This window comes from Notolepis coatsorum (assembly GCF_963971535.1).
Source record: "Notolepis coatsorum genome assembly, chromosome: 10".
Taxonomy (NCBI): Eukaryota; Metazoa; Chordata; class Actinopteri; order Aulopiformes; family Paralepididae; genus Notolepis; species Notolepis coatsorum.
The window spans coordinates 1,407,845-1,420,839 of record NC_140174.1 but is presented as its reverse complement, the minus strand read 5'-3'; the positions used below and the strand labels follow the sequence as shown (position 1 = coordinate 1,420,839).

The 12,995-nt window shown below is 45.9% G+C and overlaps 1 protein-coding gene across 1 annotated transcript in view; it reads right to left on the bottom strand.

Moving 5' to 3' along the window:
• Positions 1-9,436, bottom strand: part of LOC311234996 (scavenger receptor cysteine-rich type 1 protein M130-like) — a gene marked incomplete at both ends in the record, with an annotated part of 109,728 nt that extends 100,292 nt beyond the window's left edge. Inside the window, one exon of the mRNA XM_084322306.1 lies at positions 9,394-9,436. Coding sequence (XP_084178432.1) covers positions 9,394-9,436 — 43 coding nt within the window. The remainder of the gene's footprint in view (positions 1-9,393) is intronic.
• Positions 9,437-12,995: the final 3,559 nt, after the last annotated feature.

Sequence of the window (12,995 nt, the reverse complement as noted above, 5' to 3'; positions counted from 1 at the left end):
TACATATACCTGATATGCCCTACTTCAATTACTTGTATTATTGCACAAATGTCGTTCTCATCCTATTGGATTCTTATTATTGTATTATTGTATTATGCACAATCATTGCGGGCAAGACCCCCGCATTTCACTGTATTCTTGTATGCCGTGACAAATAAAACTCTTGACTTGACTTGACTTGTGCTGCATCCTGTTTTTTCACTGGTGAACAAAATAAAAGAGAAGAATAAAAACCAACCAAGGGTGATGACAACCTGCCTCTGACTACCTGCCTTTTTCCACTGCTTGGCCACATCCTCACACCCCCCCTCCCACCCACTCCCCCTCGTATGTATATATTATCTGTTAGGATCTCTGTTTAACAGTATTGTATACTTGTATATCTTGTATGTCACAAATACATGTCATGATATATATCTGTATGTTGCGTATGTCAGAAATGTCATTATGAATTGAAAATGGGGGACCCTGATGTAAACAAGACGAAAGTCTTTCTCTGGTCTGCATCCCCTTAACAACTGTGTGTATTGAGCCATACTGTATTGTACCCATTCTGCAATCTGTTAATAAAATTTCCAATCAATCAAAACCCCCTCTATGAGTAGCTAGCCAAGATGAGAACCCCTCCTACCCCTTCTATGAGGAGCTAGCCAAGATGAGAACCCCTCCCACCCCCTCTATGAGGAGCTAGCCAAGATGGGAACCCCTCCTACCCCCTCTATGAGGAGCTAGTCAAGATGAGAACCCCTCCTACCCCCTCTATGAGGAGCTAGCCAAGATGAGAACCCCTCCTACCCCCTCTATGAGGAGCTAGCCAAGATGAGAACCCATCCCACCCCCTCTATGAGGAGCTAGCCAAGATGAGAACCCCTCCTACCCCCTCTATGAGGAGCTAGCCAAGATGAGAACCCCTCCTACCCCCTCTATGAGGAGCTAGCCAAGATGAGAACCCCTCCTACCCCCTCTATGAGGAGCTAGCCAAGATGAGAACCCCTCCTACCCCCTCTATGAGGAGCTAGCCAAGATGAGAACCCCTCCCACCCCCTCTATGAGGAGCTAGCCAAGATGAGAACCCCTCCCACCCCCTCTATGAGGAGCTGGCCAAGATGAGAACCCCTCCTACCCCCTCTATGAGGAGCTAGCCAAGATGAGAACCCCTCCTACCCCCTCTATGAGGAGCTAGCCAAGATGAGAACCCATCCTACCCCCTCTATGAAGAGCTAGCCAAGATGAGAACCCATCCTACCCCCTCTATGAGGAGCTAGCCAAGATGAGAACCCATCCTACCCCCTCTATGAGGAGCTAGCCAAGATGAGAACCCCTCCTACCCCCTCTATGAAGAGCTAGCCAAGATGAGAACCCCTCCTACCCCCTCTATGAGGAGCTAGCCAATATGAGAACCACTCCCACCCCCTCTATGAGGAGCTAGCCAAGATAAGAACCCCTCCTACCCCCTCTATGAGGAGCTAGCCAAGATGAGAACCCCTCCCACCCCCTCTATGAGGAGCTATCCAAGATGAGAACCCCTCCTACCCCCTCTATGAGGAGCTAGCCAAGATGAGAACCCCTCCTACCCCCTCTATGAGGAGCTAGCCAAGATGAGAACCCCTCCTACCCCCTCTATGAGGAGCTAGCCAAGATGAGAACCCCTCCTACCCCCTCTATGAGGAGCTAGCCAAGATGAGAACCCCTCCTACCCCCTCTATGAGGAGCTAGCCAAGATGAGAACCCCTCCTACCCCCTCTACGAGGAGCTAGCCAAGATGAGAACCCCTCCTACCCCCTCTATGAGGAGCTAGCCAAGATGAGAACCCCTCCTACCCCCTCTACGAGGAGCTAGCCAAGATGAGAACCCCTCCTACCCCCTCTATGAGGAGCTAGCCAAGATGAGAACCCCTCCCACCCCCTCTATGAGGAGCTAGCCAAGATGAGAACCCCTCCCACCCCCTCTATGAGGAGCTAGCCAAGATGAGAACCCCTCCTACCACCTCTATGAGGAGCTAGTCAAGATGAGAACCCCTCCTACCCCCTCTATGAGGAGCTAGCCAAGATGAGAACCCCTCCCACCCCCTCTATGAGGAGCTAGCCAAGATGAGAACCCCTCCTACCCCCTCTATGAGGAGCTAGCCAAGATGAGAACCCCTCCCACCCCCTCTATGAGGAGCTAGCCAAGATGAGAACCCCTCCTACCCCCTCTATGAGGAGCTAGCCAAGATGAGAACCCCTCCTACCCCCTCTATGAGGAGCTAGTCAAGATGAGAACCCCTCCTACCCCCTCTATGAGGAGCTAGTCAAGATGAGAACCCCTCCCATCCCCTCTATGAGGAGCTAGTCAAGATGAGAACCCCTCCCACCCCCTCTATGAGGAGCTAGCCAAGATGAGAACCCCTCCTACCCCTTCTATGAGGAGCTAGCCAAGATGAGAACCCCTCCCACCCCCTCTATGAGGAGCTAGTCAAGATGAGAACCCCTCCCACCCCCTCTATGAGGAGCTAGCCAAGATGAGAACCCCTCCCACCCCCTCTATGAGGAGCTAGCCAAGATGAGGAGCACGTTCAGCCACAGACTCATACCCCCCCGACACTCCACTAACCGTCTTGGCCAGTCAGCCATCAACGTATGACGGATATCGTGCCAGTTAGGGTACCTTGTGTATACTTCACCTTGTGTATACTATTTACTTTTACTCTTACTCATAGTTTATATTCAGATTAACATTTTCTATTGCCTATATTTATTGTAATGTATAATATAACCGATAGGGCACACAGACCCTCATCTGCACCTTTGTTTATTTTTCTCATATCTTTAATATTCAGAGTTAATTATATTGTTTTACACCATTTATTCTTATCGTATTTTTATATTCAGATACAATTGTATCCCCTATGTTTATGTCTTTCTACTATTACCCTGCCCATATCTGTACCCCCCCCCCCCCCTCATCGTAATGATGTATTGTGTGTTTTGATGTAAATCAAGATCTGTGGTCCGAGGTATTATGAATAAAAATCTGAGTACTAATATTGAAAAATGTATATCAGAAAGATTAGTAAACAATTCCTAAAGTCCAATAAAAAAAGGTATTACAATATGGATCCATACTGTTAGTGAAATAAATATGCTCTTTCATTAGTATGGTCAGCAAGAGTTAAGAAGAAGGAAGAAGGAAGAAGAGAGAAGAGAGAGAGTATGGGAGGGTGAAAGAGAAGAGAGAAAGAGAGAGAGAAAGAGTATGGGAGGGTGGAAGAGAAGAGGAGAGAGAGTATGGGAGGGTGGAAAAGAAGAGAGAGAGAAAGAGTATGGGAGGGTGGAAGAGAAGAGAGAGAGTAGCAGTGTACAAAGAGAGTCATTGTACTTGATTCATATTCAACATGAGATCATCTGGCATGTGAGTTCTCATGATACATGCATACTGACTATGTCCATAATTAGTCCATAAGGTACATCTCCCTTCATTGATTATATGATAGGCTGTTTACATCATATTGTCAGAAACAGATACTGAGCAGAGGCAAGAGTCCATTTAGAGCAAACATAGTGTACAGAATATTCATATAAGGATGTGTGAATCATCTTTCCTCTTTACACCCACGCTGCTATGACATCTGCATTTCCCCAAGAGGATATATCTTATCTTATCTTAAAACCACAAAGAGACCCTGCTAGGTGAGAAACAGCAGAGCTATCGAATGAGAAAACTAGATAACAAGAAAGCAGAAATTATTATTATTTTTTTATCCACTTTTTCTCCTTATTTTCTGTGTTTCTCCCATCCCAATTTCGTATTTTCCAATTCTTCCCTCCCCTGTCTTGAACGTTGCTAGACTATGCCTCCCACTGGTCGGCCATAGTGAGGATAGAAGCCTTGCATCACGTGTCCCCTCCGGTACACAAGGAGGCAGCCTGTCCCATCTTTTCACTGCAGCAGCTCGAACTCTCAGTGGCGAGGAGTAACGCGTGGGAGGCTCACGCTGCCCCCGATACTTCCTGTTTCCGCCGCACCGGCGTCACCCAACCGACCTGTAGGAGTCGCTGTCCAGAACGTCCAATCCCCACCCACCGGCTTTCCCACCCTCTAACACTGCCAATTGTGTTAGTATGACGGCCGGCCAAGCCGGTAGCAATGCCGAGAGCTGGGCTTGATACCAGCATCTCCTGCGTTAGTGGCGAGCGCCTTGCCCACTGCGCAACTCAGCTGCCCCGCAGAAATTATTTCTATACATGCATGTGAATGTGCTGACGTTGAAATGATACATGTCAGCCGGCCATCAGCTGATGTAGAACGCTGTCTTGTATCACCCAGCATGACAGCAGAACAGCTCTAACTAGTGCAGTCAGTCCGACTGGACTGATGAGCAAGATTCTACCTCTTTCCCATCACACAATCTGACACATAATAAATGTAACAGATGACCAACATTTGTATGGAGGCCTTTACTGAAAAACAACGATTATTTTGCACATCATTTTGCACATATCCCCTGTTTTGCTCAAATTCATTTAGCTTGACAGTTATTGAGGGTTTATAAATTTGGATATGTCCTCCAGTGATGTCATTGGATGACATTGAATCCTTGTGTTAATTACAGCTCAATGCTCCCTATTGCAATGTCTGCTGTTTTTATTTTAATTTGGCTTGGGAGGAGGTGGAGGTGGTGATCTCATATAAGTTCCTTGGGGTACACCTGAACAATAAACTGGACTGGTCGGACAACACAGAGGCCCTCTACAGGAAGTGACAGAGCAGGCTGTTCTTCCTGAGGAGACTCAGGTCCTTCAATGTGTGCAATAGACTGCTGCAGTCATTCTACCAGTCTGTAGTGGCCAGCGTCCTCTGGTGTGGCATGCTGGGGGGGCTACATCAACTCAAGAGACACCAACAAACTGAACAAGCTGGTGAGGAAGGCTAGCTCTGTGGTGGGAGTCGAGCTGCTCAGACTAGAGGTGGTGGCAGAGAGGGGGATGAGAAGGAAGTTGGCTGCTATCCTGGAGAATCCCTCCCACCCCCTCTACGACGAGCTAGTCAAGATGAGAAGCACGTTCAGCCACAGACTCATACCCCCCCCCCCCCCCCCCCCCCCGACACTCAACTAACCGCCTCTGCCAGTCCTTCATACCAGCGGCCATCAGGCTCCACCACAGTGGGCAGGGACTGCTGCCAGACATCCAACTACAACTACTAGGAACCTAAAAGGACAATAACACTACCTTATGCATACCGCACCTTACGTGAATACTGTATACTTCAGTTAGTTAGTTAATTATATTGATTTGTTATATTGTTTACAGCTTGTTTTTACTACCTGTACCTCCCCTCCCCCATGCTGCTATGATGCCTGCATTACCCCAAGGGGATCAATAAAGGAATATCTTATCTTGAAACTCTTAATGCAAAGTTCTAAACGGACTTGCCGAATTCTTACCTTAAGACATTACATCCTATGCTGAAATGCAAAGTGCAAAACTGTTGATACAAAGTGCCAAACTCTAAATCATATGCTCCATTCTCAGAATACAGCCACCTAATATTACAACAATGTTCAATTGCTTATTGCTATAAAGGCAGATCACTAAATCAATAATTTTTTGCACTAATGTCTCATTACCTTCAACAACCTTTCCCAGTTGAGGAGCATTGCAATACAATTGATCATCTCTTCACCCCTACATAAAAGGCTGCTTATAACCCTGAAGAAAGGAGCAACATGGAGCAAGTCGGTGCAGCTGAGGTTGGCAACGAAGGACAGGGTCGTGGACAGGGTTGTGGTCGTGGCCAAGGAGGCAGAAGAACATCTGTCTCAAATGAAATTATAACCACAATTGTTGACCACGTAATACAGTAAACCGAGGTCTAGCACTGGCTGAAGCTGGCAGGGTGGTGCAGCCAAACCTGAACAGGTCAACAGTGGCATCCCTTATATTTATCCCTTATATGATTTTTTACAGTAAGAGAGATAATGGGTAAGTCAATATGTGTAATGTACTGTTCAGTAACTGTATATCGAAATTACAGTAATTGTAAAATGTATATTGTTGTCTGTTACAGTATATTTCATAAATACTAAAGGTGTGAATTATTTCTGTATTTGTTCTTTTTACTGTACTTTAGAACAGAAGGAGCACCACCAAGTGGAGTACGTGGCCATCTTCCCTAACCCTAACCCTAACCCTAACCCTTTACAATAGTTTGTTTACTGTAACTGTTTTAGTTTTTACTTTAAAATACAGAGCATTACTGTAGGTATTTTCCTTTACTGTAATGATTCAACTTTAAATACTGTAATCAAATATTTAGTTTGTGTTTCATAAAAACACAAGCACTATACTGAAGTCTATCACAGGGGTTATGAGGAAATTACCATTACATAGTCTATTTTGGTAACAAGTATTCTGTGTTTGACCGCATTATTTGTGTTAAGAGTTTTGCACATTGAAAGTCACTAAGCCAAACAAGGAAGAGCAAAAGTGGACAAACCATGGCTGTAGTCAAGAAGCTGATGGGAGATGGGTGTGTCCGTCTTCCCTATGACCAGTGTTGGTCCCCCTGGCTCCCGGTGACACACATGAATCAACACATTCACTGACCAGCCACATTCAGTCAGTCACAATGTCAAACAGACTCTCCACGCTCTCCACCTAGTCGACCAAGAACACAGAGTCAAACAGACTCTCCACCTGGTCGACCAAGACCACAGAGTCAAACAGACACTCCACCTGGTCGACCAAGACCACAGAGTCAAACAGACTCTCCACCTGGTCAACCAAGACCACAGAGTCAAACAGACTCTCCACCTAGTCAACCAAGACCACAGAGTCAAACAGACTCTCCACCTGGTCGACCAACACCACAGAGTCAAACAGACTCTCCACCTGGTCAACCAAGACCACAGAGTCAAACAGACTCTCTACCTGGTCGACCAAGACCACAGAGTCAAACAGACTCTCCACCTGGTCAACCAAGACCACAGAGTCAAACAGGCTCTCCACCTGGTCAACCAAGACCACAGAGTCAAACAGACTCTCCACCTGGTCAACCAAGACCACAGAGTCAAACAGACTCTCCACCTGGTCAACCAAGACCACAGAGTCAAACAGACTCTCCGCCTGGTCGACCAAGACCACAGAGTCAAACAGACTCTCCACCTGGTCAACCAAGACCACAGAGTCAAACAGACTCTCCACCTGGTCAACCAAGACCACAGAGTCAAACAGACTCTCCACCTGGTCAACCAAGACCACAGAGTCAACCAGACTCTCCACCTGGTCAACCAAGACCACAGAGTCAAACAGACTCTCCACCTGGTCGACCAAGACCACAGAGTCAAACAGACTCTCTACCTGGTCGACCAAGACCACAGAGTCAAACAGACTCTCCACCTAGTCAACAAAGACCACAGAGTCAAACAGACTCTCCACCTGGTCAACCAAGACCACAGAGTCAAACAGACTCTCTACCTGGTCGACCAAGACCACAGAGTCAAACAGACTCTCCACCTGGTCAACCAAGACCACAGAGTCAAACAGACTCTCCACCTGTCAACCAAGACCACAGAGTCAAACAGACTCCACCTGGTCAACCAAGGCTACAAAGTCTCGCTCAAATCTCCTGTCCTGCAAACCCACCTGCACCCTGATGAATCATCCCAAAGACATTGTATCATCAAAGACATCATGCATGAAATCCATGAAGCAAAATGGTCCCACAGCTCTCGCCCTTACCTGGCAACTCTTCCTTTTCACCTCCATGTCACAGACACCTTCATATATATATACATGCACACATAAAACCTACATACATTGGCACGTATAATTTAATGTACCTACAGATATTCAGATATCGTTTTCTGCCCCTGTGATGATACAATTGAAAATCATCTGATAATTATTCAAATATATGTTTCAGGGGCGCCCTCGTGGCGCACCACATTAGTGCATCGCACACCTACGCGGCCGTCCCGGGCTCACCTCCCGCTCCCGGTGACATTTGTCGCATGTCTTCCCCGCCTCTTCTCCCGTTCATCCTCTCCTCATCTGTCGGTCATGTCTGACCAGGAATAAAGCAATAAATGCTAAAAGAGAAATCTTAAAAAATAAAAAATAAATATATATATATGTTTCACATTATGCCACTCAGCCAAGGCTATATGAATGAATTAATGTTATGTCTCAGTGTCCAAGCTTCATGTAAATAATCCACAAAGGGAAATGTTTTTCGTATAGAATCTTCAGTATTTCTGACTCTCTATTTAATCTTCTAATCTATGTCAGAATCAGAATCTTCTATCTTCTATCTTATCAAACAAACACTTCTTCTGATCATTATACAGAAGGCAGTATGAGACTACATTTATAAAGATAATTTAAAAAAGAGTTTGTTTTCAAATTCTTAGCCCACATAAATGACAAGCCTATGCTGTTCTTCAGTGAGTATGCTCTGGGCAAGGTCCACACAAAATGCTCTGTATGCTCAAGGTCCACTCTTACTCCCTCATACACTCTCTCTCTCACTCTCTCTCACACACAGATTTTGATATGTTATAATGCATCACAGCCAATCTTTTACATTCCTTGTCTTTCTGCCTGGCTGCCTTTTACACATCCTACAGCATCAATAAGGGGACAGGTCAACATTATGGGAAATGTGTTTATCGTCTTCTTCAGAGTCAGACAAAAAAAAAGTCCTCTCTGTGCATTCAGTAGAAAGCTATCCGGCTGCAAGCTAGCCTTGCTTAGCAAACATCAATGGAAATGGATATGGACCAGCAAAATCAAAACAAAATGTATTTGTAAGGCCCAACAACACACGTTAATGTCCCCATGGGCTGGACACGTCTTCTTTAAACATGTCAAGAAGAAACAACATCACAATAAATCAAGAACACAACAAGAAACACCATGAAATCCAAAATAAAATGTAAAATAAATAAATGCAACACTCCCAGGGCCATTCAAGGGGCTTAGATGTTGGTGATAGTAGTGTTGCTATGGATGATCAATGGGTGGAGAATAAAACAGGTGAAACAGTTGGTATGTACGTATGTACACATACGTATATGTGTAATAAAACACAAATATGTACATGCAATAGCAACTGGGGTACATAAGAACATTTTGAAAGATTGAAAATAGAATAGAGCTAATAACGGATCCATTTGAGGTAGCCTAGCTAGCTGTTGGGCCAAAAACACAGTTCTGGTGCAAGCTAGGCTACCTTGCAGCCAGATAGCTTTCTACTGAATGTACAGAGAGGACATTGGTATCTTATCTTCTTGTCTGACCCTGGAGAAGACAGTAAGCAACATTTCCTATAATGTTGGCATGTTCCTTTAAAACAGTAGTTAACCCTGCCTTTTAGGCTTTTACACATCCAACAGTGTCATTAAAACATTACCTCTGCTCCACACCAGGAGGAAGAGCAGCAGGATTGGGTTCATCTCTGTGTCCAGCGGCCAGGCAGCTAGATGGATACGGAGCTGGAAGCCTGATGTCTTGTCCAGTCTGAACTGTGGAAGCCTGTTGTCTTGGGAGCGACCTGGGACTCTTCTCTTCTCTGTTCTTCTCTTCTAATATCCTCTCCTCTGCTAGTCTGATGAGCTGTACTTCTGTTTATCTCTTGATCTACCCACATCCTCTAGAAGATGCTTACGTCACACGCAAGGTGACAGACATTTTCCGCTAGTCTCTAGTAGTTGTTTATTTTTATGTCTGTGACAAGGAGGCTAAATGGAGTCATTACTGTCATATTTAAATTGGAGTATAACACATCTGTATCTTCATTTGATTTAGTCCCCAAACACTCCACCAGTGCAATGTTCCGTACCCCAATCTGACTTAGCCTATTAGCCTTGATCTGTGCACAGAGGAAGCTCCTCACAAACAGTACTGTATTTGAAAATCTGGTATGTCATAAATGTATAGATGTAGCAGTACTGTCTATCTGTATGTCGTGTGTGTCATATGATGAATTGAAAATGGAGGACCCTGATGGAAACAAGACGAAAGTCTTTCTCAGGTCTGCATCCTCTTAACAATTGTATGTATTGAGCTGTACTGTACTGTACTGTACCCATTCTGCAATCTGTTAATAAACTTTTCAATCAATCAATCAATCTCTCAAATTTGATGGCAAAGTGCTGACATCTCCCCTGGTCCCCGTCCCAATCTCTGTAGCACTGCCAGCCCTGCCCCATCAACATGGGGACCCTAAACAGGGGGGGGGGGCTGACTACATAGCAGCCCTGCCTCTGAGGTACAAGGCTCCTGTCTCCCCTCCTCCAGGGCCACATTCACCTGGTGATGCTCCCACCAGAGTGGAGGGAACCAAACCAGAGTCCAGCCCCTCTATACCCCACCCCCACCACCTGGACAGAGATACAGTACATGCCTGTACCAATAACGGGGTGGCAGCCTTACATGAAGGAATACCCCATTGAGTACCTCCGGAGAGTGAGGCCTGATGCCATTGTACCTAAGTATGCATACTTCCCCCATCTGCATAACCCCAGAGAGAACCCAGCACAGTAGTACTCTGTGTGTACAGTAGGGGAGACTGGGGTAAATTGAGCATAGGGGTAAGTTGAGCCACCCCTTGTTGCAGCCAGGCAGAGAAGACAATTATGAATGTAAAATGTGACTCTCACATACCCCCAAATAGGTTTTAGCCTGTAACCACTTTAAGGATGGAAAGTAACTAAGCATGTTTACTCAAGTATTGCATTTACTGTAAGCACAATTTTGAAGCAGGCTACTTGTAGTTGAGTGTTTTTACCTAAAGGGGCACTTCATCAAAAACAACACTGATTTATTTTGCACATAATCTCACATGCATCCCAAAATGTTAAGCTGCTTTGCACACATGAACTTAGTTATTTGAAGAGTTATTGTTTGAATATGTCCTCCATTGACATCAATGGACTCATCAATTATGGGTTTGATGGATCTTCATGATCAATATGGGTTTAATAGTGGAACACATACAAAGTACATTTAAGGTTAAATGAGCTCTGATAAGAGGAGTGATCTCATCCTGGCCAGCAGGGAGAACACTGAGGTGGATCGAGACGTTAGGGTTCCAGCTCTCTTGTGGACAGAGCCGGTTGGGTTTAGGGTTCCAGCTCTCTTGTGGACAGAGCCGGTTGGGTTTAGGGTTCGAGCTCTCTTGTGGACAGAGCCGGTTGGGTTTAGGGTTCCAGCTCTCTTGTGGACAGAGCCGGTTGGGTTTAGGGTTCCAGCTCTCTTGTGGACAGAGCCGGTTGGGTTTAGGGTTCCAGCTCTCTTGTGGACAGAGCCGGTTGGGTTTAGGGTTCCAGCTCTCTTGTGGACAGAGCCGGTTGGGTTTAGGGTTCCAGCTCTCTCGTGGACAGAGCCGGTTGGGTTTAGGGTTCTGTTGTGTATTGACGTACCACGCTGTTACGTGGTTACGTCATAGGAGCTGACGCTGTGCGTGCACTCCAGAGTTTGCAGATTGAGAGTAAGTCGCGTGCGAGAGCACGAGAACGGACGATGCAAATAAAAGACTATTGTTTAAATACTGAGTCGTTCTTAAATGAAGAGATACTAAATATCTAACAATGGCGACGAGGATAAACTCCGAAGAGTAGAGTTATCACAGTGTTGAGAAGAGAACATGGACAACGTGCCGAAGTTTGAATGCTACAACGAGCCTGCTACACTGGGACCGAGGTGGACCAGGTGGCTAATGGCGTTTGAGCTGTACGCTGACGGAAAAGGGATGATTCTGTCTGTCGGTGTGGACGCCACAGTGAGACAGAGAAGAAGGGCTATGCTCTTACATCATGCAGGTACAGACGTACAAGATATATTCGCTACATTGCCCGACGGGGGAGGACCGACGGACTATGCTAAAGCTGTTAAGGCGCTAAATGACTACTTTGTGCCGCAGGTGAACACTGCGTTTGCGCGCCAGGCTTTCTACCAAGTATCACAGAAACCAGGTGAAACTGTACAGCAGTTTGTGACGAGGCTTCGTCAGGCTGCCAGAGACTGTGCGTTTGCTGCGGACATTAGCAACCAAATAAGGGATGCGGTGCTGAGCAGGGGCACGTCAGACTATGTACGGAGAAAGTTACTGGAGGAACCACAACTTATGCTGCCACGCGCTGGAAATAGTGTCGCAGTGTGAAAGAGTGGAGCTGCAAATGGCGGCGATGAAGATGAGTGACGGCGCTGAGGGGAGAGAGACGGTGAACCGTGTCTTCAAGAAAGAGGGCCAATTCCAGAAGTGGAGACCATCGCCTCGTGGAGATCGTGGAGAAGGAAAAGAGAAATCCAAATCCGATAAAGTGTGCTACAGATGTGGACACAGGGATCATCTGGCCAACGATTCTGCATGCCCTGCAAGAGGACAGACATGCAGAAAGTGTAATGGAAAAGGCCATTATGCCAAAGTCTGTAAATCCAAAGGTAAAGAAAGACAGACTGTGAGATGTGTTGAAACTGAGGACCAGAACACTGGGAACAGAGACTATGCATTTGTGGTTGAAGATGATTCAAATACTGAGAGGGTCACATTTGATGTTGGGGGAGTAGATCTACTTATGTTAATCGATTCAGGTGCATCAAGTAACATTGTAGATGAGAACACATGGAAAATGCTTAAGAGTAAAAATATTAAGTGTGTTTCTACCAAGGCAGCTAACAAACCGCTGTATACATACTCTTCCAAGGTGCCTCTTCCAGTAATGGGTATATTCAAATGTCATGTTAAGGTGGGAAAGTGTGACACTGAAGCAGAGTTCACTTTAATACAGGGACGGGGGGAGCCGCTGCTAGGCAGGAAGACTGCTATTGAGTTAGGTGTACTGAGGGTGGGCACAAACATAGCAGCAGTGACAGATGCTAAATCTGAAATACAGAGGCAATACCCCAAACTGTTTAAAGGTGTTGGTAAACTAAACACAAAGCAAATCAGTTTGCATATTGATGAGAGTGTAACACCAGTGGCACAACCCCTGAGGAGGGTGCCATTTCACC